This window comes from Halyomorpha halys, unplaced genomic scaffold (genome assembly GCF_000696795.3).
Source record: "Halyomorpha halys isolate HHAL.00 unplaced genomic scaffold, Hhal_1.1 Scaffold1277.1, whole genome shotgun sequence".
NCBI lineage: Eukaryota > Metazoa > Arthropoda > Insecta > Hemiptera > Pentatomidae > Halyomorpha > Halyomorpha halys.
This window is the reverse complement of record NW_027110464.1, coordinates 99,421-127,051: the sequence shown is the minus strand read 5'-3', so window position 1 is coordinate 127,051 and position 27,631 is coordinate 99,421. Positions and strand designations below refer to the sequence as shown.

At 27.1% G+C, this 27,631-nt stretch overlaps 2 protein-coding genes across 6 annotated transcripts in view; one reads left to right on the top strand and one right to left on the bottom strand.

Annotated features, from left to right (window-relative positions):
* Positions 1 to 8,482, bottom strand: part of LOC106689089 (Glutamate receptor interacting protein) — a 55,465-nt gene extending 46,983 nt beyond the window's left edge. The window contains exon 1 of one of the 3 annotated variants that reach the window (XM_014433870.3): positions 8,270 to 8,482. In XM_014433870.3, the coding sequence (XP_014289356.1) occupies positions 8,270 to 8,366 (97 nt within the window). In that variant the 5' untranslated portion in view covers positions 8,367 to 8,482. The remainder of the gene's footprint in view (positions 1 to 8,269) is intronic. The other 2 variants (XM_014433866.3, XM_014433867.3) reach the window with 2 other exon arrangements.
* Positions 8,483 to 10,681: 2,199 nt separating this feature from the next.
* LOC106689088 (sodium channel protein Nach) lies at positions 10,682 to 22,189 on the top strand. 3 transcript variants are annotated; one of them, XM_067048638.1, is made up of 11 exons: positions 10,682 to 10,794; positions 11,408 to 11,608; positions 12,754 to 12,910; positions 14,540 to 14,685; positions 15,770 to 15,875; positions 16,040 to 16,151; positions 16,746 to 16,910; positions 16,989 to 17,042; positions 18,111 to 18,192; positions 18,825 to 18,916; positions 20,897 to 22,189. In XM_067048638.1, exons 2-11 carry the CDS (start codon positions 11,412 to 11,414, stop codon positions 21,169 to 21,171), a joined length of 1,386 nt encoding a protein of 461 aa, XP_066904739.1. In that variant the 5' UTR covers positions 10,682 to 10,794; positions 11,408 to 11,411; the 3' UTR covers positions 21,172 to 22,189. The 3 variants fall into 3 exon arrangements, with proteins under 3 accessions (XP_066904739.1, XP_024216014.1, XP_024216015.1); XM_024360246.2 differs by lacking the exons at positions 10,682 to 10,794; positions 11,408 to 11,608 and adding an exon at positions 12,268 to 12,515; XM_024360247.2 differs by lacking the exons at positions 10,682 to 10,794; positions 11,408 to 11,608; positions 12,754 to 12,910 and adding an exon at positions 14,103 to 14,183.
* Positions 22,190 to 27,631: the final 5,442 nt, after the last annotated feature.

Genomic DNA, 27,631 nt, shown 5'->3' with positions numbered 1-27,631 from the left:
TTATCCACTAAATATTATAATCTATTGTTTATGTTTTTATTAGGGAATTAGACAACTCTCCGAATCTCATTCATATTTGCACAGTACTTGGCCTGTACATAATAGTACATATTAGATATGGAGCAAATATAATTTGCTGATGGTAAAACGTCTTTACAAATTAATAAATAGGTGGTGTATGTAAGTAGAAAAGTGAGTGCTTATTAATAACATTGATTCTCAATGGGATGAGAATGGTACTATGATTTAGAAACATAAAAGACATAATAAACGACACCTTGGCTTATTTTGATATACTGATGGGTCAGTAAAATATATTTTTTATTGTTTTTATTTTTATTATTTTTATAATCCCATCTTGCACACCACCGTAATAATCATCATCATAAATACTGTTCAACCATTCTTAGCATTATTCAGCATTGGATAATGGAAATGATTTAAGAGAAAAAATGAAATGAAAATTTAAGAGTAAGGGATGACATCTTACTTAAGGCATTCGGTCATAAAACATGTTATCTAAATTGTAAATTATAGTTTTTGGTTTAACTGGATTTAGAGTTGCTTTCATTCATTGTATTCGTAAAAGAATAATTTTGGTATTAAATAGTGGTAAATGAGAAACACTTTTATTTTTTTAGTTACCGTGTTTTACGACCGAAAGCCTCATTTGTTTACAAACCATTGTTCATATACGTTTTTATTAGTTTAATGATAAGTTTACAGTCTGTTAAAGCAATAAACTATTAATATCTTTTATCGCAATGCTGAGATGTAAGTAGGAATAACATAAAATAATGTTATTAATACTAGCTTTGATGTTGGTGTATATGATATTTTTGGAATTGATAAAAACTTTTAAATTCCGAGAATTCAACTTGATTTACACTGCTTGGACTATCTGATTTATTTCCACCAAGGTTGCCGAATATATATATTTTAGTCTTCATCTGGCACCCATCCATCTTATCAATGCTGCATTTACATAAATTACTTTATTTAATCAATTTAAAATTTATTATTGCTATTTGAAATAATGACTGATATCACAGAACATATCATTAAGAGTGAGAAAAATAAACAGGAGGTCTGAATTTTATTTGTTTAACAAAATATATAATATATTCTCCTTTATTTGTAGCCGTTGTAATGTGATAAAAATGGTTTCGAAAAACTGGACAATTGGTTGGAGAATATGGCATGGCTTGAGGAACGTATAGAAATACGCCCGTTATTATTGTTATAATAATTAACTAACCAGTATTATTATTTATAAATTTTTAGACGATTTGAATTTACTTAAACATTCTCATCTCAACTATCAACATATTGTGTCTTGTCAGTATATTGTTGCAGACCCTCTGGTCCTCTTAGAATTTCTGTGAGAACAAGCAACCAGCAAATAACTTTTAACTAAGAGGGTTTCCTTGACCAGACATTCAGGGATTCCATCTGTACTGTATGCGGCTAGGAGATTCCTCATCAATCTATGGACATTTTAGTTCAAGAGCTGAGAAGAAAAAAAAAGCAGTTATCTCAATCCAATTTTTGATTTCTTTAATGACAACTACGTATAATTACTAGTCAAAACTGATGAGTCTGCCAAGTATAGGTAGGTAAAATAAAAAATGGCGGCTATTTTAAAACCTTAAAAAAACATTAATTTTTCATTCGGAGCTCTATATCTTAAAAACTACCAAGAATACTAGAAAATCTAAAATAACATTATTTAAAGGAGAGTAAATTTGCTGAAATATTGGCCCTAATAGAGCTATTTACGTCCAATAGTTCTCGAGATATATCCTTTTAAAAAACAACATTTCATAAAAATGTACTGAAATATCAGTAGTTATTTAATTTATTTCGAGAAATCTATATATCAGGAAGTATGTGACGTACGGATGTCTATTAGCAATCAAATTAAAGCTAGTTAAATGGACTATAAAGTAGTGATCTTCAACTTCGCAGGAATAGTAGTTTTCGTGATATTTGCTAAAATAAATTGATTTATAGTTGTTTAGACAATAAGTTTGATTTATGAAAAATATTATTTCAGAAACAATAGGACGTACAGATGTCTGTCAGCACTCAAAGTAAAGCTAGATAAATTTACTATAAAATAGTTAATAATGTTTATCTTTGTAAGAGTGGTAGTTTTTATGATATTTGACGAAATAAACTCACAAAATTTTAATTTTTAGTTGTTCGCATAAAATGTTGGATTTTTGAAAAAATATATCTGTAGACCCATTAGACGCACATATGTCTGCCAACACTCAAAATAAAGGAAATTTAACTTACTTTAAAGTAGTCTATGACACTGATCTTTGTAGGGGTAGTAGTTTTTATGATATTCACACATGAATATAAATTTGGCAAATGAAAATTTGACCGAACAACTATAAATCAATCTATTTTAGCAAATTTCATCAAGATTACTACTCCTACGAAAATAAACATAATAAACTACTTTATAGCTCATTAAACTAGCTTTAATTTGAGTGCTAATAGACATTTGTACATCAAATGGTTTTTGAGATATAGATTTTTAAAAATAAATTCACTAACTATTGATCTTTCAGTATGTTACATACATCATTTTTATGACAAGTTGATTTTTTAAAAAGCTATATCTCGAGAACTATTGAACGTAAATAGGTCTATTAGGGATTACATTTTAGTAAATTTACTCTACTTTAAATGATGCTCTATTAGATTTTCTATTTTTGTTGGTAGTTGTAAAGATTTTGAGCTCCGAATAAAAAATTAATTATTTTTAACGTTTTGAAGCAGCCGCCATTTTTATTCTCCCTACCTATTCTAGCAGATTCAAAAATTATGTAGTAGTAATACATGGTTTTCAATTAAGTAATCAAAAATTTGGGTGAGATAACTGCCTTTTTTCTCCTCTTGGGCTCTTGTACTATTTGATCATATCTTGGAAGTCCTTATAAGGTTACAACTCTTACCTCCAAAAATAAGATTCTTAATTTCAGTTGGTTCTCTCTCTTTGCCTTCTTGTGATAGGCATTTCATTGGACATAAAGTCCCACTTCCTTAGAATACCTTCCTTTTCTTATAAGATGTTCAATTGGATAACCCACCTCTTACTTACACTAACACGATAGTTCGAAATCCTCCCTCTCCAACCTAAACATCACGTCACCATTCATTTATCTATATAAAGTCCTAAGGACCAGAGAAATATAATTCATTCATCAGGATTTAGTCATTACATTAATTAAATTCAGCCTTCAGTTGAGTTCTGCCCAGCTTGTAAGAAGATTGTTTCTATGTTAATTTAAACACTGTATTTTACAATAAAAAGTAAATCTTTATTGGTGCGTGTATTATTTATCTTGCATATACGTTCTGCTATAGAGCGGATGTCCGTCATAGTTGGTATATAGTTGTATTATTACTAGTGATTTTATAATCATTTTCATTTTATCGACCATACTATCATACTCTTTCATCTTTACAACAGTTTCCATTGAATTGCGATTACTGTATATTCAGGCTGTCTGTTTGATTCAGACATCGTTTAGAATTCGCTATTAAAGCTTAAGAGCAATTTTTGGGGGAAAACCTTCCGAACTACCGTGTCGGAACCCATTGTGAAATAAAATACACTGATACAGTTAATGAGAGCTTTGCGTGACTAGAACAAAGCGACAGGCCAATGTCATCCGATTTCGTCTTTATAAATCTTTAATATTATGCTTCAGAAATATCGGAATAAAATACAGCATGGAACAATACAGTATTGTTTAAATACATTTGTTTTCTACTTTGAAAAAATATTACTGCAAATAAATAATCAGTCATTGATCGCTTCATTAACAATTCAAACACACGGTGATGTATTGGATTCAAATCTCTTACTTATCGTGTTGGAACGGACTGTGTTAATATGAGACTTAATATGTCTCCGAAAATAATATTGTCGTTGACAAAGTAAACCTCTAATTCAAACAAAAAACGAGAGACATTTAAATAACTTCTTATTAAATTATTTTATTATTCTGATTCTAAATTGAAATTCCAGGCCTGAAGGTAAAAATAAATATTAAATATTGTGTGATTTTTTCAATATTCATTTTTTCGTCATTTTGGTTATCCATTAAGATTCATTATTAAAAATTAATCCATTAAGATTTTCATTGTCGTGATTGTTTATGATTTTCTAGATCAGACCTAAGGTCATCCTCCAGGGACCTAAATAAACGGAATTTAGTAGTAAGAAAAAGAGATAATAGTTTTTTTTTTGTTTAACAGAACTTTTAATTGCAATAATTTAAAAAGAAAATTGAACATATACCCATCAATTTTTAATTAAAATTCAGCCTTACTGTCACTCTAGGATACATTTATATGTTTTCAGAGGTACAGAAAATAAAAATATTTTATACGACAATTTATAATACGACCATACGACAATAAGACAATTTTATTTATCAAAAAATATGTAGACGACTTTTTTCTCATTCTAAACCCTGATAAAATCCCTCATATCCTTTCTTCTTTTAACTCTTACCACCCTCGCCCTCATTTCACCGTTGAAACCGAAACTAACTCTTCCCTCCTCTTTCTTGACCTGCTTATTATAAAGAATAATGACGGCTCCTTGTCCACTGACTGGTATAACAAACCCACTTACTCCGGTAGGCTACTTGACTATTTTTACCAGCACCCCCACCATCAAATAATCAATATTACCAAAAATATTATCAATTTTAAGACCGCTTGCTCGAATATAGATTTATTTTAACTATTTGGAATTTTAACATTACTTGTTTTCGGAGTTAAGAAAAATGAAAAAAACTATCGATTTTAAGATCACTCATACCGGTATTAATTTATTTCAACCACTAGAATCTCGAAAGGTTGTTAATTAAAAATGTGTGTGATTTTAAGTTTTTCGATGTAGTTTATACAGTATATTTCAATAGCTATATACAAGAATGTATTTTTCATAACATAAAACCTATATAATTGGTTTATAAATTAATATGTTTAAAATAATCAACCAACAAATTAATTTTTGACTTAGTACACGTAATTGTATTATCATATCAATAGAATTTATATAATTCCCTCTCTCTCTTTCTATATATATATAATGCATCTGTCTATTTATATGTTTGTAATGCAAATATAATTCAGAAGTAGGTATTTATGCATGTTAATTAATGAAAATAATGTGCATGAATTTCCTAAAGTGTATTATAGATACCAAGTTTTCATTGGTTATTTGGATTGTCAATTGATTTTTAATTTTCATTTTGGAAAACGTTCGTACCAAAGCCCTAGAAACAACAATTGCAAACTTTTAACGACTTGTTTGAAATACGGTATACTTTATAAATTACATTTCTCCAAAATAATTTCGTTTGTATTTTGTAAATTTTCTATAGCAACTAGCATTTTATAGGTAACGTTCATTTTGCCTCTTTATAAGCTCACAATTACAGTAGCAATTAACATATATCTTGATTTCCATGAACCTGACTAGCTAATTGTTCCATTTGCATTCCTCATTGATAAAATGTTTATTGTTTTACTTTTTTGTGGGGTGGGGGGAAGAATCCATAATGAACCTAAGTTTATTTTACTTACTGATTGTCTTTAAATATATTAAGAAATATAGTCCATTTTTAAAAATACTTTTTAAAAAAAAATCATTATTAATTTTAATATCCTGAAAATTGTGTTATTGACCTGAAAATCCCAATGAACTTTCACTTTGTATGTCATTGACCTGAAATACTAGTATTATAAATAAAAAAGATTTTTAAAATTAGTTATTGCTCAATATAAAATATATTTTTCATTCAATATTTTATTTTAATTTTTTTTTCACTACATTTTATGAAAAAATAATCCTAAAATAAAGTGTTGTCTTTATGATTTGCTTGAGCCAGCTGAGGGCATTATTTCTTTCAGGGGCCAAAGAAAGGGCAGTACTAAAATAGGTGTCGCCTCCCTTCTGGGCGTCTATTGCTGTCACAGATGAACAAATAATGTATACAAAATATCGATTATTGCAATATTATTACGTTTGTAATTGCTAAACGTTATGCTAATGTAATAAAAAATTGTTTATTTATTTAATTACGCATATTTATGTTTAATTACTTGAAAAAATAAAATCCATCGCATTCCAACCGGTCCTTATATCGTAAACATAATAGAGTATTTTAATAGAATAAATATTTTAACCAAGCCTAAAAGATATTCTTTTTCACAACGCCGCTAAGATATACTGACGGTTTGAATCAGACGTTTCTGTATGTTAACATAGATTGTTATGTTGCCAGCTAAGTTTCTTGCCAACAATTTGACAGCTTCACAGAGGCATTGATCACTTGAACAATCACATTATCTACTAGGTTGAGAAGGTTTGTTTCTGTGAATGCTAATCGCTGAGAGATGGGGCGTCCAGTTGTCAGACCTAGCTATAGGATAATTAAAATCATTACTCTTCGAAAGTGGATGAATTATGTCATTATAACATTAAATTAATATTTTAAAATATATTTTCACATCAAATTTGGAATTTTTTCTCGATATAGACTTAGCATTCTTCCTTGCTTCAAACAAATTGGCAAATCACTAGTTTGAAAAATATTACTCGCATATTATATAATATTATAAAATATTACACAGTTCAAGAACTATAGAAATTACGGATGTTCAAGAAAGTTTGTTGTAAAATATTTTTTTGAGGCTGAAGTGGGGTAAGTATGATTTTGAAGACCCGTGGCAGCCAAATTTTTATGTTTCCAAATATAAGTTTTTTACTCAAAATTTGAAGAAAGAAACTGTGTTTTATTGGCACTCAAATTGATGCTTGGTCAATGTATCTTTAGTAATTGTTAATTATTATATTCGTAAAACAAGACATTTCCATGCTATTTGCCAAAATAAATTCACAAAATGTTAATAAATTTTTTTTTTTTTTTTTTTTGAAAAATTATATCTCAAGAACTATTAAAAGGCTCAAATAGTAGTAAATTTCAACTACTATAAAAAATTTTCCATTAATAGTTATAGTGGGATGACAGCTTTGATGATGATATTGAGCGCAGAGGGAAAAATAATCTAAACTTTGAGGCTTTAAAATTTTTCGGTTGCCATTTGTTATTTATTTTTATTTTTTTAAACTAATAACATAATATTTTTCAGAATCAAATATTCTTTAAACTTGTTTTCTTATTTAATATAGTTATTAATTTATGGAAAGTGGTTTATATTAATAATAAAATAATTACAAATGATCCACTTTACTCTCAATAATTAATTTTAAATCTCTAACGATTCGGTCTTTAAGGTATTATCAAGGAGACAACCTCAATAATTAAATTGTCATAATTCATTAAAAAAAAGTCTTTCACTTGCAGGCTTGCCCATGGTATAATATAAACATATAATCTCAATACAACATATTCCTTATAAAAATTTGTATAAATAGACAATATTCCTTAAAAAACTATTATACATTAACAATAAATGCCTAATTGTTACGGATAATGTCCTAAGGGCCAAAACGTTGGAAAATTAAAATAAACTGTTGAGAGTAAAGCGGATCATTCTGTAAATTGATACCTCAATATTTTTTTTAATTTAGATTTTTGAAACACAATTAAGCTAATGGGCAAATAAACTTTACAGGTTCAGACTTTTCTTGACTTTTGGTATGCCTGAAACAAACATAAATTTAAACCACGTCTTTGTGGACATCAATTCCACTCAAAAACTTTCAAAATTATCTTTTTCTAACCAAATACTATTATCATTGTTTCATTTTATTAAATTTTAAAACTGTTTTTCTTCAACAGAGTTTCATCCTCATAGAACAACATTTGTAGCAACCCTTAAATCAAGGTTAATACAATTAATATTTAAGAATTATCTAGCTTATTGCTTTTTAATCACACGACCTTGGGTGTTGATAAATGGAAAATTACATTATAATGAGTTGCACGTGCTTCATGCCACAATACGAGCAACCACGCTATCTCCATCAAAATCTGAGCACCCGTGGAATCGATTTGTGTCAATACAATCACGCCAGTCTAGTTTCAGTGATTATAAAACAAGTACCTTGCTCATCCAGGAGTTAGGAACATGGGTTAAGTGAATTCTGCTGACAAAACTTCGTTTCAAAACTTACTGAGATTCCTTTAAAAATATGCCAGATATCTTAAAGAGGAGGAAAAAGGACAACTACAGTAAGTACAAACTTTTAAAAGCAAGTTGGACCTACCAGACGAAAGAATTCTTCGAAAACAGCACTCTTCATGGAGTTCGCTACATCGCTGAGGAAGAGAGACCCTTCTATGAAAAGTTCGTAAAGGCTCCATATTTTAATTTTCTAAAAATTCCGATGTTATTTAATATTCAATTGCTTAGTTGAAAAATCATTATTTAAATGGCACCTTTTGAAACTAGCAGGTAGAGACAGATACGCGTGTGATTCGTATGTTCATGAGGTGAGGTCTTATCATTCCCCCACCGCCTTTGAAATAATAGTTAACCTTTGGCTGAAGAAAAGACATGGCACCTACAACTGGCACACTGTTCCAATTAGCGTACTAAAGGTTACACCCCCACCCGGGCTTATTACAGTAATAGGTCGATGTATTCTACGTTTGTAATGTTTTTGTTCTCGCTCATAACACCATAACCCTAACGATGTATTCTTAAGTGCCTCAATACAATAATAATGTTCGGAGCTATATTTATCACTGCAAGCTGTTCAAACAAATATAAATATTTCTATTAAATTCATAACAAAAAACTAAGATCTATTCCAAATGATGACAGATTGTTATTTATTTATAATACTTTCGAACCTCCGATCAATTACTTCTTTTTACATATTAGACTCATTCTATGAAACGTTAATATATACACTTTTCAAAATTAAAATTTTTTTTTTTACCAATTAATTTTATTTTAATAAAAATTCATATTTTAATTTTCCCCTTTCGAATAAGTTTAACAAATAAATATTTTCAATTATATTTCTAAATAAGTTAACATGTTCTTTATTAAACTTCCCAACTGTGGCTGTATTGACTTGATAGATTACTTCTATATATATTTTTTTTAACGATTTTTATATTTTGGCCAAGCTGATAAGAAACTTTGTTCTTATCACAAATTAATCCCAAAATAAAAAAAATATTCTTAGCCTTCTCTTTAAAGCAAACCATTCGAATGGAGGGTGTAAGAAAAAAAAAAAACGCGAATGAAACAAATTTCTTACGTCATTAGAAGAAACCAGAGCCTACCATACCTCATCCAAGGCCATGTGCAGATCTTCACTGCAGTACTGCCCCTCTTTCGAATGTCCCCAATCTGGCCGGTTAATCGCCTCCCGCCTAATTAACGTAATCTTTTCTAATCTGCCAACTATAGATTGGACAGTGTTAATTATCTTATCTTCTTAGCGTTAAGGCCCGATGTGGCTGGTCCAGGAAGAAGCTGTAGTCGATTAGTTTCTGAGACAATCGCATAGAAATCGTATCTGAAATCGATTATACAGAAATTAAAAAATCATTCCTGTTGAAATTTTGAAAATAATAATAAACGGCTCAGGGAAATTAAATTTCAGGACGATATTGACCCAAAATACAAGACCATATTGTTTCTCTAGAAGTACGACACAACTGCAAAAACTGAAATTTTACAAGACAAACAAAAGAAAAATAATTCCAATTTGTTTTAGTAGGATGGCCCATAGATTCGATTTTATTGTTCTATGGTATAAGTGTGTAGACATTGTGGTTTATCATTGCAACTTTTAAAGCATTTCATTTCATAAAATAATAAATACCACCCTTGTACTAACCAGTACCATGTAAATATTTCATTGTTTTCAAAAATTTTAAATTTATGGCTTGATAGTTCTATAATAATAATAAAAATAAAACACCCATTTCTCTAGCCAATTCTATCAGAAATATTTTATATTGTAAAATGAGTGTAGAAGTTTTAAGGAGTTCACTCAATCTGACCGTTACTACCGAAATTGTTGAACTATTGTAATCTTCTACTCTCCTATTACAACATAAACATTTTTCTAATAGCATTGACAAGTGTTGCTTCCCACCAACCACTTCCGTTTCATTCTTCATGTCACGAAATAATTTTACTCCCGTATAATTGTTTTTTGTCTTGAGTTGTAGAAATCCGGTAAAGTTGTATATTTATTCCATCAGAAGATAAGTTACATAAGCATATGGGTTATAACCGCCGATCTTCCTTCCCATGGCTAATTTTTTTTATCGTTTTACGATCAAATAGTAAATGCATTTTTGAGCCCGCCATGACAATAAAGTCAATTTCACAAAAAATTGTAGTAGTGCCATTATTATTCCGAAGCCGCGATACTATCCCTAGAGTTGGTATTTAAAACGAAATTTCATAAATTTGACAGTTTCCATCAATCTCAGTTCCTCTTTTAGCACCTTACACCTAACTTTATAGTTTGATTCATATTTTTAAAGAATTACTATTCACCTTTTATTTTACGAGTGTTTCATTTATAATAAATTTTATTAATTCTTGTCTTTTCAGACCAATAGCTGATCAATCATTTTCGGTATAATGGTCAGACCATCCTCAAATTTGGAATTTGTATTCAGCTTTCTCCTCCTCACATTTTTGATCCAAGATCCTTCTTTAAAAAATTACTTTTCTCCTTCCTTTCTGAACTATTTCAGTTTGAACACCAATTGAATATCCAGTCTTTGCCGAACCGGAATATCACTTTCTGCTCAAACAGTAGGTTTGAACAAATAATTTCTCATTTTTAAAAGAGATTGTTATAAGAATAGGGTAATATTACTTTTTTTAAACTTTTTCTATTAATTGTTAAAGATGGACAGATTCGCCTAATGATTCTTCCATCTTTAATAACTGCATCTTGAGAGCAGAATTTGAATATGGCCCCATGAAACTGGTTTACTCATTAGTGATAGGGGTTATGGTTTGCACAATTTTTCCATGACACTATTATAAGAAGTTACCATAGAATTTCATAATTTATATAATGGATCACCATAGCTGTATTTATTTATAGAAAATTTATATAAATAAATAAACCAATTCACAATGTAAAATAAAGGATCTATTAGCATTAAAGTAAATACATAGGCTATAAATTGAAAACTTTCAAAAAACACAGGGATAAAAACAGGCAATTGAAATGCTTATTATATATTTGGAGACACTGATGCAAGTCATCGAATTATATTAATTATCATTGGAATTTTAATTAATTTATATTTTATACCTTTTTTAAAAATATATTTATATATATTTTATAGTATATAAAGTCTTAATAAATCACTATTTTTGTTTAACTACAATTGATTGTTTGATTTTGTTGTTTCAGTCTAATGTGGTTTATATTTGTATCCACAAGTACCATTGTTACATTAATTATTATTGTTTCTTTATGGGAGAAATTTCAAACAAATCCTACCATAACTGGTTTGGATACTGATTTTCATAACTGGGATGTACCATTTCCTGGAATTTCAGTTTGCCCTTATAGTCCAGCCAGGCGTGAAGTAATTGAGGAATACGTCAAAGAGTAAGTTGCTTTTATGTGAATTATTTTTTCAATATATATTTTAAACACTAACTTTAGTGCTTGATAAAAATTATGGAATTGTTCATAAATAAACTATCTAAGTTTTGGCTTTTATATAGTTTACCAATGCTACTATCCTGAAAATAAACCAAAAAGAGATAATTATAATCAGCCAAATGATGTTAAGGAAGTTTTATATCGATTAATCTTAAAGAGATATTGAATCATAATACACAGAAATAAATTTATTTTGTACTAATTATTACTTATTTACTTTGATTTTGCCCTTAGTGGGGCAGTCATGAAATTATTAGTTGAGTACTTGGTCCATAAATTATCTTTAGTCAGTATAAATAGTGTAAGCATGTGTTTATTAGTTTGTCTGTTATAAGATATATTTTTTTGGCTTTTAATAATATTAATTTTTTTGTCAAATCTTAAGAGCATTTATTGGGATATTCTGAATAGTTAACTATAGTACTGATAGTGTTATTGGAGGGGAAACTTGTCTAGTAGTGGGTCTATTGGTTCTATTTCCCACTTAATCCAGCTAGTATGTCTATTGGTCCTATTTCCCAGTCTTTTCCTCTAATCTGGCTAATTGGTCAATTGATCCCCCTTCCCATTAGTCTGGACAGTGGTGCGTTTATTGTTTCTTTTTCTCACTAGTCTAGCGAGTGGGTCCCTTGGTCCTGTTTCCAACTAGTTTGGCTAGTGGGTCTATCTTTCTGTTTTCCAGTAGTTTGCTTTGTGGATTTAAAGGTCTTTTTTGTTAATAGAGTGAACCTTGCCTCAATGTGCTCAGTCATCACTGTTATAGTCTGTATTGTTTTGTTTTTTTTAAGTGAGAGCTCATCTAATGTGTTCATCCATGAATGTACTTAAACATTTGTGCTTTTACATCAGGGTAAATCCAATGTTTAATTGCAAATGTATATTCAATACATTTCATTCATCAAGTGATAATATACTAGTTGATGAGAAAGTGAATGATAATAATTCCATATTAATTAGTTAATAAGAGTTATTTGAAAAATATATCCAAATCAAAATTTACCATATTATTATATTATATATTATTATCTTATTATTATTATTATTTACCATAAATTTTACCAATTTGGTTATATTTTTTATTTATTTAGGAAGTGGGGAGAATCTCTAACTGAAGAAAAGATAAATTACTTAAGCAACTTTGTTAATTTAATTGCCAATTTGTCTTATGATAATATGAATGAACTAGAGGCCTATAAAAATGATAAAATTGTACCCCAGAGTGACTTTAGAGCTCTTGTATATAAGGTAATTGACTAAACAGTATTTAGTAACTTTTATTCTTAAATTCAGAGTAAAACACCATTCATGTGCATTATTCCACATGCAAAGCCTATTTCAAATCATTTCACATCACGGCCAGATGATGGCATAAAAAAAATTAATATTAATAGTAATTATTGATTTATTGTGAATACAAATATAAATATGTAATATTCATTAAGACTACAAGGGAAAAAAGTGTTATTTTACTTTTTTTAAATATTTAGAAAAATTTATCAAAGTTCATTATGGTATTAACCATTCTTTACACTTTGTGCATATTCTTCAATAGAAATTTTGAGCTTTTTAATCTATTTTTTCTTTTTTTAACTTTACCCTTGGGTCTGCTCTCCAGAACTCAATCAAAAACTGCCCCTCTTTTAAAAAAAAAATCCCTGCAATTTTCATAAGTAGGTGTATACAAATATATTTATGTAATTTTAAAAGTGTTTAATATCTAATTTATTAAAAATACCTAATCTGGATTTTTTATTTGATTCTTATTTTCTTGCAGCAATACTTAACCACTGTTTTACCTGTAATTAGATACCTATAGTAATATAGAAATTTTATATTATTATATAAATCTTAAAAATAATTAGATAATCAACAAAGGTAGTCTCTTCATACTGTTACACACAATATTTAAAGCAATCTTGAAGAAAAGTCCATGCTATTGGCATAAAGTTCTAAGGGAACTAGATGTTTCAAAATAAAATATACTTCTACTTTCATTAAAAAATTAGCATTGTGATTATTAATAATAAATATTATTATGGTTTTGTATCCATATAATAAAGACAGTCAATTTCTTGGATTTGAGTTTTTTTTTTTTCATGAAATATTGACTGCATATCTGACAGATTTCAATGTATTTTTCATTCACTTATCTTTCAAAGCAGTCATGGCTACTATTAATATCATGTTATCTTTTTACTTTAATGAACACATTTAAAAATTGTTAGAAACAGTTTAGGAAAGCTCATGTTGATATTCTAGCATTTTGACTTTTCACTATACTAGAGGGATCACCAGTCACAGATGATTTTTTTAATGTACTAAATATAAGGCTCTTGGCCGGCTGTCCTTTATATCTTCTGAAATTGGTATAGAATGTGTAGTGAGGCTGGTATATCATTAGAAATGATTTTGAAATGCTCATATGATAAATCTGGAGGCAAACACTGGAAGAAAATATTTGCCCATTTATATGGAGCAAGACTGAACATGAGTGAGGGCCTACCATATCATGGCAGAGGTGTGTTCACTTTCTCAATAAAAGGTGTCCTGTTAGCAATTCCCTTACATTATATTTTTGTTGTTCTATTTTTAACTATGGCTATCTCTGAATTCATTCTAGTTTTGGCTAATACTTATTCATCCACATGTCTCAGTCAACTAAAACTGCATTGTTATTATAATATTTGTTGTTAAAAATAGTATTGTAATTTTGGAAACTTTAATTTTATGCCCCACTTTCAACATTTATGCACTTTTTCAGAAAATACATATCATTTTATCGGTAGTATGTGGTTACATATTACATAATAAGGAAAAGAGTTTAACATTGTTATTTTTAACTTAATCTTGATATTGAAATTAATGTTATATTAGGTAGTTGATCATTGTGAAGATATACTTTTTGATTGCTACTGGAAAGGAAAAGAGTTTGATTGCTGTGATGCTTTCTTCCCTGCATTCACTGAGAAAGGATTTTGCTACTCATTCAATTCAATACATGCAGAAAAGATTTGGCCTGGGTAAGTAAAATGATTTCATTGGTAGTTTTTTATTTCTTTATATGCTTACACATACATTTAATTATTTACATAATAACAATAAATAATTATTCTTACCAACTAAATATATCATAAAAAGATTTATAAATGCTCTGATATTTATCGTATAAAATTTAGTTAATAACAAATATAAATAATTAATGCAGAAAATAATATCATATAATACCATTGACAGTATATCAAAATTGATTTTGGAAAGAAAATAGTGTACATCAAAGAAAATTAAATAAATTAATTTTGAAAAAAAGATAGGGACAAAAACAGAATATTGTTATCAGACATGTCATCACACAAGATGTCAATTGTATCTAAAATAATGGTTATATCATTTCATAGATAATCTAACGTCATTTCTAAAAAAATGGAACACGAGATTTAATTAGTTTAAAAATAATTTTTATTTATATAATTATAAATAATACATATTTATAATGTATACATGAATATATTTCGGTCTATGACCATCATGCCATATTCATTTCTCCTTTTACTTCATTCCGCAGGTAAGAGGGCACCAAACTTTCTGTTACCATGGTCATTAATTTTTGATTCTCTTGAATTAACACAAACATTTTTATCATCACCTACTAGTTTATTTTGGACAGATAGATCAAAAGGAGAGAATATTTAGAGCATACTGTGATTTCTGTGGCTATCAACTCGTGTCTAAAAGGAATAATATGTTTTATCTATTAAATATAAAATTTTGAAAGATAGGCATGTCTACATAACTAATTTTGTTGCACCATAAATATCAAATAATACTTCTGTGATTAATCCTATCTGGGTTTTCCAAGATTAAATATGGGCATAATGTAGGATTTTTTTAAATAAATATGGTTTTTAATAAATATGTCACATAACAAAATTTTAAACAAAGGAAAATTTGAGAAAGAAATCAATCAAAGACACAAACTGACTAATGTCTAATTTATATTACATTTCTCTGATACTTTTACTCAGAAAGAAAAAAATATCTTCTGTAATAGTTTATTTAGTTTTAATTATTAATCTCTGTCTCTCTCTCTCTTTTTATTTTTGTTAGGAAAGAAAATACCGATGAAGCTGAAATAAAAATAAATTATATATATGAGACTGACACGAAGTGGACAATGGAGTTTGATGGAAACACCACAGACAATCCCTACAGTGTAATTTAATTTCTCATGAACTTCTTTAATCCTGATTAATTGAATTATGATAAAAATAATATTAATTATTTTAAATTTTTTTTCAATTCAACATTTCATTTAATTATATGTGACTATTTGTTGAAAAGAAAGAATAATGAAAACAATTCAAACAAAATTTTCAGATTTATATTCACTCATCCGATGAATTACCTGGAGTTGAAATGTCACCACAGCATATTTGGACCCAAACTGTTAATAAAATGTTCTTTGCATCTCGAACAACTTATACAACTGGTACATTTTTATAATATAAATTTTTCTTAAAATTTCTATGCATTTAAAAATATTTGAATAATACAGTTCTGTCTCTGCTAATTGGACACCGTCATATTGAAAGATTATTTATTTATGATTAAATCTTAAATTCAATTATTAAATCTTTATAAATTGATAAAATCTTAAATATTCACATGTACAATGAAAATAAATTAGGTAACATTAGCACTCAAGAGTAGGTAAAACCTTTATTTACTACTTTCATATTATAGTATTGAAAAAAAAAACAGATTATATTAAAATAGATAATTTCAAATGCTAAGATGGTATAAGTAATAGATTAAAAATGATGTTTTATTAGCAATTCAAGTCAATATCAATTAGTGCTACTATGTATTATTGAATTCCAATTGTTAATGTTAGCTATAACTTCTAATATTGTTAAACTAATGTAAAAGAATATAGTTTACATGTTTGAAATTTAATCAAACTATTTTAAACATTTTATTTAACCTGTATATTGTTAATTTAAAATATATAATAGTTTTTAAACACCAGGTTAAGAACTTCTCATAAACAATTGTTATCTCAGGGATTTTAATTTTCTAACAGCCGATGCAAGACAATTAACAGCTAAGCAGAGGAAATGCATTTTTGAAGATGAAGTAAAGCTTAAAACAGCAGAAAAATATTCATACTGGGCATGCATGTCAGATTGTCGCATGAGGGCATCGATGGACAAGTGTAATTGTGTTCCTTTTTTCTATCATCAAGTTAGTAAGTAAATAAAAGTAAATAAATTCCATTATTCAATGACGAAGTTAATAAAATAAATTAAAGATTTTTCTTTTTAAGGTGGATTCCCTTATTGCGATTTAGAAGGCCTTATGTGTCTTTCCAAAATAGCCGGTAAGAACTGTATAAATAACCCAAACTTGATTTTGAAATATATATAATTAAAAATCAAATTATGAGACAGAGATGGGTAGGAGGAGGGTAGAGAGAGTGAAAGAAGGGGGATCAATAGGAAAAAGTTATATATTTTTAAATAAATCACACTTGTGAATTTTTTTCTCAATCTTCTTTTGGGGTAAATAAAGTCCACATCTAGAGAAACTCCTACATTTAAAAAACTTAATTTTTTTTTGAGTCGATGTTTCTTTTTGAAATTGATTTAAATTTGGCTAATAATTTGGCAAAAAGTGTAGTATGATGTTAGACTTGTTGGTATGGTGTCGTGTAAATGCTGGTAAATATTAATAGAGGTGGTAGAAAACCTCAAAAGCAACAGAAAAAGTTCATATAGACTATGGTCTGATTCTTAGTCTTAAGTTGTTTTATTTAATTGGTTTTTTTTTTAGTGAGTAATGGCTAGAAAACTGTTTAAGTTAAATAATCCTAAATTACAGAATAATAAATTAGACAACACTTTCTATGAAAGCAAATAAATTTTTTTTTCTCAAAAATCGTTTGAAGTGACCTTTCAAGTCAAAATAATGAAAAAAAAAATCTTTTAAAATCATGAATTGAAAATCCCCTTCACTTCTAAAACCTGGAGCCAAATCAAAATAAAATACTAATAATCTAGAGAACCAATCCAAACATAAGACTCTAGGTCAAGGTTAAGAAAAACCATATTTTTAAAGAAAGTTGTATCTACATTAAGATGGTGCAATCAGATCTTTATTGCCTTGAATAGTTTTTGAGTAACTGCTTTCTATTCAATAAAAACGTGACTTGCTTAAAAATCACAAAATATCAATTTTCTTTTATTCTGTTGAGAATCGGATCATAGTTTATATGAACCTTTTGAAGCGCTTGATGTCTACTGTCACCGCTCAGGATATTCCTCTGGACTTATAGAATACCCTGTATATGATTTTCACTGTCTTATATTATAAAGTTACTTTGATTAAAAATAATTCAGAAATGAAAATGAGAGGTATATTTGGTACCTGAAAAGATTTTCTATTCCAGATGAACTACGCAGATCACTCAATTGCCCTTGTGAGCTGGGCTGTGAGAATACAGTATATGAAGTAGAGAAACTCAGTAATAGGCAAGTTTTTATTCTTTTTTAAAATTATTTATTCTTATATATAATTTATATTATATATGTCTCCACTAATTTCCATTTTAAACTTATTAAAAAATTCAACTATTATTTTTGTCACACATTGATAATTTGAAATGGTTTTAATATTTTCCAACAGTGAAAAGTGCAGTGACATAATGTAGGCAATCCAACCTCATCATGAAGACTGAGGCCTCGGCTGATCTAAAATATCCTGTTATAAATTCTATATTTATTTTTATTATTATCATTTTTTTTTTAGTTCCTTTTCTTCTTCTCTATCTTTTTCTTCAGTTATGTTTTCAGTACAAATCAATTTTTTATCTGTAATTATTTTTTTGAACATTATTTGTTTTTGTTTGTCATTTTCTCTAGATTATCAATTTTTTTTATTGATCTTGATAATTTTTAGTTATAATAATTCGCGATTAAAGCATTGCTAACAGTTTGAGAAATCATTTTTCACAAGATTATGCACCTCCTTTATCAACAATTAATGAAAACTATCAAATTATTACAATAACCATGTAAGGCCAACCAGAGCCAATCTGGTAATAAATAAATAATTAGTAATGCAAGTAGGTATGTATGTATTCAGCAACATTATATTTTTTTAGCATGGATGAGGAGCCTATTGAAATTGGATTTGTTTCTTGGCCTATGATTCGTTACAAAAGAGAAGTTTTGTTTGGATGGGTCGATCTTCTTGGTAAATATAAAAATAAACTAATTACAGTAAAATCTGATAAATTCATAAAGCTAGATTTCCTAAATTTTTCTAATCTTGGTGGTATTCCAATCATTTTAAAATTTAATAATTTCTATGTTTTTGAACAATTAATGGTGATTGTAATTACCACAAGTTTTTCAAAAACATTGAATTCCTCCTGGTTTGACAGAAAATGAGGCAAAAAGTTTACTAGAATTAACCATTAATGAATGAATTGATTATATTATTTATTATTTACTTCTAAACAATTAAAAACCTACTTGTTCAATCTTGGTTTTAAACTTAATTTCATTTCCAGTTAAATGATATGTTTAGGAATGGCTATATCCAAAATAATAAGTAATGAAAGGAACATCGTTGTTCGACCATAGATATTTATAAAAGGAAGATGGTCCAGGTGCAGTCAGAATAACTCAAGTAGTAAATAAACTATTTCTTGTGAGCCAACATTTTACACCAATTTTACCACCCTTGGAACTTCTATTCAATTTTGTATTTTTTTCTTTTCTTCTCTATATTATATTGTATCCATTCTTTTAATTTTACTGCATTTATTGTATTTTATCTATATATACTATTATATAATTTCTCCCCTTTATTATGTATATTATCATTTAATATCTACCTATATTTAATATTTTGTTATATTTCCTAATGTTATTTTATAGATTTTTACTTTCTTATTTAACGTCCTTTGTTAATCTTTAAATTGCCCCACTCCTTTACTCTGTTGATACCTTGCATCCATCTAATCTCATTCTTTAGCTTTCCGTCATTCATAAAGGTAGGTGCCCTATATTTTTCATTATTTATCTTTTTTCATGTCCTTCACCTTATTCTTATTTCCCTTATATATTATGTCTTTTAGTGTGTACTATATTTTTATATTTCTCTTTTATCTACTGATATTTGTTATTATTTATGTTTTCACTAATACTTATTGTGAACCTTTTTTTTTTTTTTTATTCTTCTCTTTGTATATCTTATTTTTAATTAATTTATTTATTTTCATATAAACTTTCACATATTTTAAATCATTTTAAGCCATATCTTAGTTTACTTTTATTTCATGTTATCTATTTTCTTACTTAGTTACATTATTTTAGTTGTTTGTATTTTTTTAGCCCTGATGAAGCTGTGGTTAAAACACCAAAACATTGACTCAAAATAAATAGTATATTTACTATTCAAGTTATTGTGGATGCACCTGGAACATCTTCCTTTTAAATAAATAATTAAGTTTTAATTGAAGCTCAGAATGCTTTCTAATAATATTGTTTCCTTTTTAATCATAATTGTAAACATTGTCTTAATTATCAATCATGAATTGACGTATTTGCTTCCTTAATTGGACATTAACGGTAATTAGCATCATTTAATTTTTTCTTAAATATCTATTTTCTTTAATAGATTTACCATTTAGAATAACAAAACTACTACAAATGTTAAATAAGTATCATTTCAAAGCTGTTAGTGAGATTTTGAAAATTCAAATTTATTTTACCTTTTAGCCAAATACTATAATTTTTTTTTGTTACACTGATAACGCTTTATTATTATTTTACAGCTGCTAGCTAGTATAGAAGAAGCATAGTAATAGTTCAAGAAAAATCTTTTAGTTCGTCCTAAAAAAATGTAAATCTCTTGTTCTCTTTAATAAATGAACCATTTTTGATCAAACATTCTTATCATGTATTCATACAGTCATTTAGAAGAGTTTTGTGAAATATATATATAATGATAGTTTTGGTAAATTTAAATCATGAGTGACTTTTGTTGTTGTTTTTTTGTACATAATAAAAGAACTTAAGAAATTAATTATTTATCAGTTAATTAAAATGAATCATGATTATTAAAATTAATTTAATTATATTTCTAATTACTAACTAATTTACATCTTAATTTTTATCTAGCCATTTGAGAGAAAATAATAAATGATCTAATATACTTTTATTTTAGTGGCTTTTGGAGGGATAGCTGGACTATTTCTTGGTTTCTCCCTATTATCAGGAGTAGAAATTATTTATTATTTCACTATGAGAGCTGCTTGTATGATTTATCGAAACTCTGAAACCCTTATAAAATTAGAGGAAGAATCTCAAGAAAAAATTTTACCAAATATTGATTTGGGTCTTAAAATAAGCAAAGATGAGACAAAAATATCACCAGCAAAAGTATATCCAATGGTAATTCCAAACAAAAAAATGTATGCAAATGTTCCTTTTCTCAATTAATTATCTGTTTAGCCAGGAATTAAGTGTTACTCCAACTAGACAGAACATTTCAGTGTTCAAGTAAATTTAATTCAGTTTATCATCTTTCAATATAGATGTAAAATTGGATTCATGATGTGATCTTGAAGCTTTAATAATGTATTGAAAATAAATAAAAATATGGTAATAATGAGTACATATATATTTTTTTTTATTATTCTGTATACATATAGCCTTTCCTGTTCTGTTATGAGTATATAAGAATATTAAAACAAATAAGTTGAAAACATATTACATCTAATCAGTATAATAACTCCAAATATTATTAGACTGGTAATTATTATAATGTTGTCCTTTTTTTTTATGTTATTCCTCATTATTTATCATCATTTAATGCCTACTGCTAAATTAAATGTTAAATGCAATCATTGTATATTTCTAGTAACCTAACAAATGTTGGACCATTAACACACTTTTTAAAAATATATTTTTTTGGGTTAATTTACTTATGTATATTGTGCAATAATAGTATAGTAAGGGAAAATAAATCAATAACTTTCATGAAAAAAGATAGAGCAGTTGTAAACATATTTTATTTTTATTTAACGTCTAATTATATCAAACTTTTGTAATATGAACCATAATAATGCTAAAGTCTGTATGATGTACAGTATGATTTTTATTGCCTTATAATGTAAAAATTTTCATAAAGTCTACCATATTATATTATCTAAAAAATAAATGTATATTGTGTCTTACTTTTATCCTATCTTCGAGGTGAAAAAAAAAGTATCAATGTTAATGAAAAATGCTGTATAGGCGTATAAATATTCTATTTTAAGCTATGGTAATAGTCAGACTGTTTAGATATGACTGAGATTCTATTTTTTGGATTATTTTAGTAGTTTTTGCACCAAAATGAACTAACAGATACTAAATTTATTTGATGAAAGGAATATGGTCCGGTTGCGGTCAAATTTATTTGAATTAATAACAAATAATTTCAAAAAATATTACTATTATTTTATAAAATAGTATTGTTGATAAGTGAGTGAGATCATATTAATTGCAATTAAAAGTGTGTATATTTAAATAAAATGGTGACATCATAGGTCAATTTGACTAATTTTATTAGACCTGGAGAGAATAGCATGCAAAAAGTTTTAATAGTTGGATGTATGGCAGTAAATTTATAGTGAAGATTGTTACAACATAAATTAGGAAATATCTTTCATAAATTACTTAAAATTTAGTTTTTATTATTTTTATTATGATTAATAAGACATTAGTTGAGAAACTCTGGGTTTAAGCAAGTAGTTTTATTACAACACCTATACCACCGCATAACTGTCTAGAATCCTAAAACCACATTGGACCCCATATTTATCTCAGTTATTGTTTTTTATTATTATTATTATTTTGTTATTACTTGTAGGTATTTTACACTATACTGGTTCATTCTGGCCCAGAATAAGCAACATAATCCACTTGTAGAAATGGGAATGTCATTGAGTGATCTATGATATAACCCAGCATCTTAACTAAAGTCAAATGCTCGATTTTAAAAGATTTCAATGTTTAAAATATGGTATGTTGTAATGGCATAAATTACTAAAGTATTAATAACAATTATTACTTTTCTAACATTATATACAGGTAGCTTTAACATTATTTATAAGCCGATAAGTGATTTAAAGACTCAAAAATATTATGCTTAATAGAAAATATGTATTTCATTTTACCTCAATTTTTGTTGGTCTTATTTTTGCACCATTACGCTCTATAAATTTTATAAATGGTCATAATATTTATATAAATTAATAATAATCAATTAACCCTTTGAATTTTCATCTGTTTTAAGAGGTCTGTCATCAAATTATGTTTACTCAAATTTTTTTACGAATTTAATTTTCCAAACTGAACCTTCCTTGGTGAAAGAAATCAGAAATCATTGGAAAAACATGATGAAATTTTAATCTTAAGATATTCAATATACTCAGATAGTTTTTCAACCTTTTTTTTCTTTAACTTTATCAATACGATATTCTGTATACATTTTGCATGAATCAATGATTTGAGGAATCATGTAAGTGATGGAAGCCAAATCTTTGAGAAAAAAAAAATAAGAAACAGTTCAGAACAAATGGATCAAGGCAATCCAAAACCACGAATAAGTGAAATGTGGGTAGATTTAAAGCTATTATGTAACCAATTAAGATGATAAGAGTCATTATGGTATTTAAATTTACATTTACTTGACTTATGGAGTTTCTCAAATCAATGAACTTTATGAAAATAAGGATGATAATAATTACAAATAAGTGTGTAAAAAAAGACTGATAATCAAATGTTGCTAACCCTTAACCTGTTATATTATTTCTATAATGATTACCTAAGGATGTTGTACAGAAATTTTAAAATAAATTAACCTGCTGAATTCCTTTCTCATGTTTTGTTTTTGATCATTTTATAATTTATTTCTGAATTGAACTTGTTAGGATTTGGTTTTATTCTAAAGTATTCAGTTTGGATTATGTAGGGATAGATGTTGAAAAAAAGAGTGACTTTTAGGTTTTTTGAACTCACTAATTCACATACTCTTGACAGTTTTTTTGCTTACTCATGGAATCTAAACATGTTGACTAATACTGTTAGCCACTACACAATTTAGTGCATTGATGCATTCAAGTCCAAACAAAAATGCTTTGAATAAAGTTATTTAGATAAAGTAACAACAATGAGGGGGATTCTGACACTGACCATATTTTATTTAGCCAGCAATAAGGAATATATAATAGATATAATAACTAGTAGATTCATATTATCCTTATAGATTTGATATTTATATTATAGGAAACAATCAATTCAACTTCATTTACTTAAGTGCTTACATGACATATATAGAATAATGAAAATGCTGAAAATGGAAAAGGAATAAAGGTAAATTAAAATATTGCAAATTAAAGTACACATAAAGTTATTTGCAATATGTGCTTTAAAAGAGATTTAATTATTGAACTGAAAGGTATCAAATATACTGTAATAATTGATAAAATTGAATTTTGTTTTATAGAAATGTAGATCAATCATTGTTATATTATCTCTTCCTTGCCTCCTCTCATTAAATGTCATATATTGAGTGAAGTTAGTATAAATAGGAGGAAAAATCATCAAAGAAATTAAAAGTCTTGAAATGGAGATTCATATATTTATACCTCTAAGCATGCAGAAACAATTTGCTTAGTAGAAATCCCAGATAAGTCTACATCTTGGATCTCGTAGGAAGATTACAGAATGTTGATTGGGAAGCTATAATACAAATGTAATAAACAAAAGCTGAGAGCATAAAAGATTTTATGTATGGCTCTTAGTCAATATTGACAATAAAACAGAATAGGAAACTTTCAAGCACTTTGTCTACATGAGGACATAGATGGTTCATAATTTTTTTGATATTCATATGTATTAACTTAAAATATCAATGATCACCTTCACAAATGTGTAAGTACTAATTTGGTTGTTACAGCACTGAAAGTTAGAAAGTTTTAGAAAATATATAATCTAGGTTTGCATAAAAGCCTTAGGCATTAACATGAAAATTGGTATATAATGTAAGATATATAAAAAACAAAACAAAGAGAATTAACAGATAAGGAATTGCATATTTGGATTGAATCTTTGTTTAACCAAAACTGTATAATTTTCTCTTATATTTGTAAGGTTGAGCATTGATATAAGATTTATTAGATCAATACAATTACTTGAAACAAAAATGTTGATATCAATAGGATATGGTAATAGAAATATGGGCTGGAATAACATATGTTGGAATTTTTCATAAAATAAAAATACCATACTAAAGTGAAATAAGAGTCAGATATTATTCGGTCTATTAAGCACAATTTAATAATTGTAACATATAAAGTTATTCAAGCCCAAAAATCAATTATGAAAAAACTAAAAGCATAAAAATATATTATAGCATATTACAGCAATAATAACATTACATATTTATTACTTATGTTGAAGAAATTTTTTTTCTTTAAGACCTACAGGTCCTTCAGGTTTTAATTTAATTATTTTTTTTATTTTGTCAGTACATTTTTATTATAATAATGTTTCAGATAAATAAATCCAATTTCAAGTCTCATAAATATTTTTCATATAATTAAATTATTAAAAATTGTTGAATACTATCCAAATTCAAAATGTATCAAAATTAAAGGCAATCTAATTTCCATTATTTGTATTTTTATTAATTAAAACTAATACCATAATACGAGATTGAATAAGATTTTTTTTTAGCCTAAACATTGTTTTAATACAAATGTATTGACAAATCAAAGAGAAAAAAATGACGTAAAAAGCAACATTCCCCATAGAGGGAAATTTCTTTAACATAAATAAAGAATGTATATTTCAAAATAAACAAAAGTTACTTTTTTCATTTGTAAAATTATTATTGTTGAATTGCTACAATTTTGTTTTATCTGAATTTGCAGTGTCAGATTACCGTTATATGTGGTGTATGTACCATTCTGTTTTATATTTTTACTTATTATCTTTCTGTTATATATTTACCTATTATCTTATATCAAATGAATACTTATTTTAAAAAGCTATGAGTTAAATCACTTGGTTACAATGGAATAATTTTTGTCTCTTTCACTGTAATAACTTATTATAATTATAAATTTTATCTTTAAGAAACTTTACTGTACATTTTTGAAATAATATAATGTGGTCTAAATAATTTAAGTGATACAGATAGCTGGAGAAATATTAATAACATTAATACCCCAAATGAAAAATTTGAAGGTAATAAGAAACTGGTTTTTGTTCAACTTGCTCAATTTTTATTTAGTGAATTTAAGAGCATAATTATGTGTGTTATTTTTATTAAATTTGTTGTTTCACCAAAACTAAATGAATTTAACAGTTCAAAGTATTTTTCTCCTATTTTCTTTTAGTTCTCAGTTTTTCAAAGAGTTATCGGATTTAAATTCAAGGTTTTTTTTTTTATGTCAGAAATTCAATGACAGACAATTGAAACATTCAATGAGATACAAAATTCTTAAATGATAGAACTTGTATTTAATGTTGTTTTTCTGTTATAATGTTATCTATCCTTTGTCCAATTTTGTATTCAGTTATTGACTATAAGTATGATATTTACTGTTTCATATGATTTCTTCAGCTACAAACTTTTCAATGGCCTATTATAATCTGCTTAGTGTTACTGTCTGGCATAAATGATAGATAATTTATTGTTTCATATATGTAATAATTAGGTATTAAAACACAATGTGCTTTAATTGTTATTGCCAAGTAAGCCAAAAGTAACAATTTAAACTCAACTGTAATAAATGTACTTGTCAGGCCTGATATGTTCTGACATAGATATTTAAAACCTCAGATCTAATGATGCAGGTTTTTCAGGTTACTAAAAATGGAGGTTTACAGGGTCTATATTAAATGCACTACAGGTAATTAATTGAAGTGTACAAATTTAACAAAATTCTTTTCTTTGGATCCTCTGATGAGGATATCAGACTATACAGTTTGCTAATTGCTTGCAAATAGTTATTAATTACTCATTGAATAAACCATTTTAAAGACTTTTATCATTTATGACAGAAACTTATGTCATTAATGAATTTCGAGAACTTATATGTTTAGTGTTCTCAGTTTTTTCTAGCCCAGTTAAGGGCATCTTTTATTGGCATTTATATCTTCCTCAGGAAATGATGAGTTACTTCCAACATATAGAGGATAACTTTCTCAAAGTAAGAGTTGTTTTCTCATTTTAACTAATCTTATTATTATCCATTAATTTCAAAAATAATTTTCATTGATATTCTTATCATCCTAAAAACATTAGTGATATAGGTCTTACAGAAATGACTACATTAGTGATAATTTATAATTACTATTACTTTATTTTTTAATGATCAGTAACCAGTTTAAAACTATATTTGTTTAATATCCTAAATTTGTTTAAAATTTAAAATTAGAAAACATTTTAATTGCTCTTAATAATTATTTAACACTCCTTATACACCTTCCATATTGAAATGATTAGAAAAAATATAGTACATAAAAAAATAAAATAAATAATATTTATTCAATAAAATATTATTGCAAGCAAACTACACTAAAATTAATTTTTTAAATTTATTTTTGTAGCTAATATATCTCAAATATCTGGAATATACCTTCATTGGCATCAGTTTAGTATTACAGTTGAAGAACAGATTATGTTTTATTATATCCAGTTGAAATAATTATCCTCCTTAAGTAATGATGATGGGTCATGTAACTAACTAAAACATTCCCTAATAGACTGGATTTTTTTTTGGACAAAAACCATACATATTCTAAATTACAGCAAGAAAACATCAAAATTATTTAATTCATGCAACAATATTTGCAGATATTAAAATTAAAACCTAATAAAGTTCCAACTAAATTCCAGGATAAC